Source organism: Setaria italica, chromosome V (assembly GCF_000263155.2).
Source record: "Setaria italica strain Yugu1 chromosome V, Setaria_italica_v2.0, whole genome shotgun sequence".
Lineage (NCBI taxonomy): Eukaryota > Viridiplantae > Streptophyta > Magnoliopsida > Poales > Poaceae > Setaria > Setaria italica.
In genome coordinates, this window is record NC_028454.1 from 1,388,889 (window position 1) to 1,395,326 (window position 6,438).

Consider the following 6,438-nt stretch of genomic DNA (forward strand, 5'->3'; position numbering starts at 1 on the left):
CCCTTCTACCGATCTATCCGCCTTGATCACGCCGGAACGGCTAGCCTAACCGCAGCGTTGAACACAGAGGAGTTCACGCCTAGCCTAACCGCAGCGTTGAACACAGAGGCGGGGGTCGTGCGTGGCAAAGAGCACGAGGAGGTCGGCATGCACATGAAGCCATCGCACCGGTCAAACATCCAACACTGTTCATGCGATTACACAGCCTGGACCCTCAATATATTCACAGTCATATACAAAAAATGTAACCTTTAATTATGTTGAATAGCTCGAGAAACAACTTAAGAAACTATCATCCATGGTTTTTATCCATTGTGTGGTATCATCCATGGTTTTCATGTGACAGCACACTTGGAAACCAGGACGTGCGCACGGGTCCACTTGCAGAGACTAACGTCACAGCATATTGTTTGGGCTCATAGCCTCATACGATTCAGCAGTACAGTTCTCGACTTGCATATAACAAGATTCAGCAGTACAGTTCTCGACTTGCATATAACAAGGGTTCAAATATTAAACAAGCTTACATCTGGTTCAGCAGAGTAGAAAAAAAGACTACTTGTATACGGTAAAAGCCCCATGACCGTAGGACTACTTGTACACGGAAAGATTTCCGTTACGGTACCAATATCTATTGGGTTTGGCTATGGCTGCACGTTCATTTTTAGATGCATCTTCATCTTGATCCTCGATGATTGTCTTTACTTCGTCTAGCCACCATCCAGCTGCCATTCAACGATTTCCCAAAAAACGTATTGTGATCAGCATATTTACAAAGATGGTAATTATTATGTAACGAGATGTATCAACATTACCAGTTTGGTGGTTGTTGCTCAACATCTTTAACAATACAGCCCACCTCACAACTTAATACTGATGAATCATGGTGTATCTTCATATAATTTGTTCTGTGAAGCACAAAAGGTTGGATTTAATAAAAAATTATGTTGGCTGAACCTCCTCCAACTTTGATTATTGAAATGTTCGAACAAATCTCAGTCAAGTGCAAAGCAAAACCTGTTAGCAGCACTAACAAGAACTTCAACACCGAAAGAGAAATCCACACTTACTGTTCTGTCTTAAAATAGTTCAGAATTCCACGGAGAAGATCAAACCACAGGGACGGAGTTCCCATGTTCCTATCATAGTAGTTCATGCCCACAAATTTGCCGTTGACAGCAACAAGGGGCCCTCCAATCCCAGCCTAACCAGGTTAAATGGAGAGGTTGTCAGTTGTATACATAAGGCTAAGTACATCATATTCATGTAAAAGTAGGCAATTAAAAAAAAGAAAATCAATGGCACTACCTTAGTGATTGTACATGTGTAATGAAGATCTTTGCAATCCAGTTTGCCTGACCACCTGGTACGTTTTCCACTTGCAGCCATAGCTAAAGCTGATTCAAAGCAACGGCCCACGGCTACTAACTTGGTAGACCAATCTATCTTCTCATGGTTCAGATCCACAGGACAATCAACAGTATAATTCTTGACGCTGACTAGAGCAACATTGTAATGTAAACTATAATGTTCCAATTTCCCTTCACGGCGTTCCCTGTTTGGAAGCAACACCACAATCTGTATCTGCAAAAAATACTACCAGACTTAAGCAGTGTCTTGAAAGAACAAGAATCGCACAATATAATTAGGAGAACCAACCCTTAAGCCCTCAATAATTGTGTCATCAACATTCCTAACCAAGCTCGCTAATGTCAGAATAGTCAGGCATTTATCAGCATAGTCAATGAAAAATCCCGTGCATGTTCTTAATTTTGATTCACCTGGGCAACATAATTGTCTAGTGATGACTAAATACAAATGCGAAATAGTATACAGCACATTACAGTAAAATCACCTTTGAACGAAGCAAGTGCAACAAGATTTCTTAATATGTGAGAAACAACTCCATGCTCGAGTTCACTCCAGACACCATTAGGATATACGTCTCCAAAAATCTTAATGCTACCTGGTTGACAAGACATTGCATAATAGTTAGTGGCACAGAAGAGCTGTAAAAAGGTTCAATGCATGATAAATCAGCAAATGTACAGGCATTGTGATTGACTATATCCATTGGTGGACTGGGGTAAATCAAAAAGTCAACCCAAATTGTGCCTTGCTAATGCTGGTGCAACAAAGTTGATTAGCACTGACATGCTAATTATATGTACAATATGAAACAATCACTTAAATTTCTGCAGATAATATTGTAAAATTATAATATGATGGCATCTTGTGACTCATATTATAAGTGATTGTGTTTGAACATATCCATGAACATCTCTACCTTCAAGGAGCTAGTGATGGTCATGATGTGCTGTATGCACCCGCAATCCAGATCTTTTCTAGATGGACTAGCAAATTGCCTGTGTTGCAACAGCAATACAAAATCAAAGGAGTACATTTGTGTATGTAGTGAACCTTGGTTCCATGATGTCGTTCTAGGTGATTGGGGTGAGGGTGAAACTGATTTGTAATAAGTGGCAGGATGATAGGTAAATATTGTGGTGACACATTGGGGTAGAGTGGTGGTGATGGCAGACACCCCATCATTACCAACTCAGTATTCTTTAGTAGTTGAGATTTATGTAGAGATGTGCGTGTAGCATTTTATTTGATAAAGTATTGAACTATCTGCATATGTACAGTCAGTTGATTTTTATAGGCACAATAATCTCTGAAATCAGAGGAAATTTACATTATAAAATCAGAACCTGAGGTATACTTATTTGTGATCACAACACGCAAGCAATGCTAGTGCACTAGTAAGGTACACGGATTAGCACTAACATTACAATACAACTGTAGAAGACTGTACTAGGTAAATAGAAATATAGATGCAAAGGCTTAATTTGCGCCACTAAAGGACCTTACAAATAGTGCTGAATCAAAATTAAAAAAAAAGAAACATCTGATAACCAATGTCGAGTGGTTGTGTACTCACCTTCAGGACGGGGGAGAAGTTTCACACCTATCGTCTTCTTCATCTTTTTTTATCCTTGTAGATGAAGATCAATATGAGCACTAGATCAATATGAGTACTAACCCAAAAGGGATCAACATGAGCAGATAATGCAATAAAACAAGAAAGAACTAAGCAAATGTATACAAAATCTTAGTCAAGAGATACCATATCCCCTAATAGTTAGTCTCAACATAAAATTCTAACATATTTTGAATTAAAAAAATATATTGGCTTCAATATTTCATACACAGGAATGTTGCTACACTACAAGCCTACAATACAGAGCAACTATGACACCTGCAATAAGACAGTTATCCCATTTGAAAATATCTTTAACTAGAGAGTAGACATACCAAACCATCAAGTTGTTATTAAGGGTAAACATTAGAAGCTGCAACAACATAGATAAACAAACTGGAAATATATTTGCATACCTGACTGGCTTCACCAGGTTTAGAAATACACTCTTTTTCAAGGATGTACGAAAATGCACCACGCGTTCGAGAATTATACTCCTTGGCAAGAAAATTGGTCTTTCCATATCCCAGAAGAGGTTGATGCCAAAAAAGTTCCCATAAAAATCAAAAAGTGCACCGCCCTGCATAACCTAGAAAAAAAAGTGGCAGGCATTAAAATGATAACGAATAAGAGTTACTCCCACCTTTATGTTAAAATTGTCACAGTTGATCGTCTTTTGGAAATTGTAAATGGCTAGATGCTACTATTAACAATGTGTAAATACTTTAAAATGTATATATTATCTTCCACTGCAAATTCAACCAACACAAAATCCAGTCAACTTAACTGTACAGTTTGGTAGGTATTGGGAATTTGGGTTGTGTAAGAGTAAATAGATGTAGTACATTAATATTTTCTTTATTGAATACAGGACATAGTTCAGTTCATATAGTAACAAAAGATTAGAATACTCTGAATAATGCTAGTGTACCTCAGATAATTTACATGTAGAGAACATAACATATCGACTATATTGAGATCCACGTGAATCAGTACATGTCCCACTTGTGGTCAATAATCTGTCAGAGATGTCACGCCCTACTGCCACTACCTTTCGACTATGGGGGTCAAATTGCACCAGATGATCGCCATCAAGGACATCTGTGACTTTGACAAAAGCAATTTCATAATCCAAATCATATTCTTCCAGAAACCCTATGGCCACCTCTTCTTCATGCTGTACTACAATCTATATTGATAAAAGCAAAACAGCACAGAATGGTCACAGTTATGTAAAGTAAACAATAGCAATTAGTAAATGATTATCAGCAGCAGAAACCTTAACCTTATGGCCATTTGTTTCAGAATCATGTAAAGCTCTAACCAAACTTGCTGAAGTCACAAACTTTGTGAAGGAAGACTGGCATTCTATAACTACGCCAGAGGATGCATATAGCACATTTTGCCCTACAAGATCATAAATTATATCATTCAAAACTAATGATTTTAGACATATTTTGAAAAAATTAAGGGTACAACAGAATAATCACCATCGGACAAAGCAATTGAGACAACACTTCTAGACACCTTTGATGCAACTTCCACACCCAGATCCCTCCAGAAATCTTGATTGTCCCAAAATAAGTCAACAAATTAAGAAAACATGTTACAAACACACATGAGTGCTCAAATAGAGCCATAAATAATAAAAAAAAACATGAAGAAAAAGGAAGAACCTGCGGACCTAAAAAATCAGTTGCCTCTTCTCCACAGCAAGTTCTTTTATTGTCAGCTGAGAATCTTATAACATCATCAGCACCCCTCTTACTTGGCAGCATCTTTCCAAAACTGAAGCAGAATTAAAGGCAAAATGTGGGTCATAACAACCAGAAAAGCAAACGTTGCAGGGTCAGCGATTCAATTTTTATTTATGCCATACTACTTTCATAAAGCAAAGCAAAAGAAATGCACCGTCAACTTGATGGTTGTTAGTTTTTCACTTTTCAAATAATAACAACCAGTTTGTATTCTGTTGAAGGAACACGTAGAGTGCAAAATATCATCGTAGTGAAATATATATATTAGTTCCCAACCAATATAGAGCACAAAAAATTTCATATTTCATATTTGATATGGAATTAAAAGGACAATATTTCCAAACTATGGACCAAGGAACAAGCAATGAGAATAGCAACACGACGGAGCCAAAACAAGCAGAAACGGATTCACAACGAACTACACGTGCAATCTTGACCCTTCATGGAAATTAACCACATGCCAAACACCCCAAAAGTATTTGAAAGAAACATCAAATGTTTGAGTACCAACACGAAAAAAAAACACCCTGATTTTTCAGTAAATTTTAACCAATAGATAAGCAAACCGGCAACAACAAATAAGTCCTAGAAAGCAAGCACCAAACTAATTGGTTGATTTACATGGTATAGAGAAACTGAGGGGTGCTAAGCTACAATTGGCAGCTGACCTGGATTCATAAGAAATAATATATATACAATCCAGCCCTAACAACCTAATGAAGCACCAATAGGGAAAAGCACTATATATGGTTAAAGAAACCATCAAAGCTTCACTTCCCACACTAAAATGCCTGATATTTTAAGAGATACAAGCCTGCAGATAAGCAATCAGATGAACTAAAGATCCAACAGAACCAGCTCCTAGCCTAATTTCGTTTCCATCGAAACAAGATATCAAGGGGAGCCAGCCTAATTTGCATTGGCGGCGGCTGCATCACCTAATTTAGGGGTAATATATACATTGCAGTAGCCTTGTTTGTTTAAGTGGGTCCCCAATCGATTCTTTGCCTTAACTTGCTCAGAAACTAACTGACAAAATATCTTAAGGTTCTCTTCACCCCTGTCTGCACCATCAGCCATGTTGCTATCCAAAAAATTTAAGGTTATGATGAGTAATGGATTGATATTGAATATAAACATCTACTGGTTACAGCACTGTAAAGTTTGTCACAAATCCAACAACAAATGATTGCAAGCACAACATTTACTAGTCAAGCCAATTTCTGCGACCATGACAGGCCATACCTATGAGCAGTGCAAGGTGCTGTCCATTGTCCAGCTTCTGTAATTATCAAGGAATGACACTACTGACCATAATCGAACATACCAATTCATTCTGTAATCCAATTAATATACATGTACATATGCAGATAGAATATACCAAACCATCTTTCATTCCATTTGCCAGATAATATACATGCCAACATACAAAGGTAACATTGCAATCCATTTTTCATTCCATTTTGCAGCAAAGATACACACAGAACTGAGGGAGAATGATCAGCTGGGACTCAACTTCGCGGTCTGCCGACTGGGCGAGCAGGCGGGACGGGCGGCGCGGTCTGGGCGAGCGGCGGGTCGGGAGGGGCTCACTCACGCCTTGGAGGCCCCAGGGGGAGTGGGGGGGGGGGGGGGGGGGGTGGGGTCTTTCGTGTTCCCACAAAACCCTATCCATTTCCTTCTTGTGGGGGATATAAG

The 6,438-nt window shown here is 38.6% G+C and overlaps 1 protein-coding gene across 11 annotated transcripts; it reads right to left on the reverse strand.

The window, feature by feature from the left end:
• Positions 1-386: 386 nt before the first annotated feature.
• LOC101785934 lies at positions 387-6,375 on the reverse strand. Of its 11 annotated transcripts, none has more exons than XR_002677728.1 (12): positions 6,257-6,375; positions 4,660-4,771; positions 4,474-4,548; positions 4,269-4,390; positions 3,915-4,172; positions 3,400-3,572; positions 2,945-2,998; positions 1,856-1,966; positions 1,309-1,584; positions 1,071-1,204; positions 816-908; positions 387-725 (listed from the first exon to the last, which is right to left on the reverse strand). XR_002677728.1 is itself a non-coding variant. In XM_022826594.1 (7 exons), exons 1-6 carry the CDS (start codon positions 4,759-4,761, stop codon positions 2,984-2,986), a joined length of 726 nt encoding a protein of 241 aa, XP_022682329.1. In that variant the 5' UTR covers positions 4,762-6,249; the 3' UTR covers positions 2,135-2,366; positions 2,945-2,983. The 11 variants fall into 11 exon arrangements, 2 of the variants coding, with proteins under 2 accessions (XP_022682329.1, XP_022682328.1); XR_002677725.1 differs by having other exon boundaries at positions 4,668-4,771; positions 6,257-6,374; XR_002677726.1 differs by lacking the exon at positions 6,257-6,375 and adding an exon at positions 5,679-6,249 and having other exon boundaries at positions 4,668-4,771.
• Between the last annotated feature and the right edge of the window lie 63 nt (positions 6,376-6,438).

Excerpts from the sequence above, each read along its gene's own strand:
- LOC101785934 (XM_022826593.1), bottom strand. The coding sequence starts at position 4,761 with ATGCTGCCAAGTAAGAGGGGTGCTGATGATGTTATAAGATTCTCAGCT. Across the intron at positions 4,391-4,473 it reads CTCAATTGCTTTGTCCGATG|GGCAAAATGTGCTATATGCA; the intron begins GTGATTATTCTG and ends ATGATCTTGTAG. Across the intron at positions 3,573-3,914 it reads CTACATGTAAATTATCTGAG|GTTATGCAGGGCGGTGCACT; the intron begins GTACACTAGCAT and ends TTTTTTTTCTAG.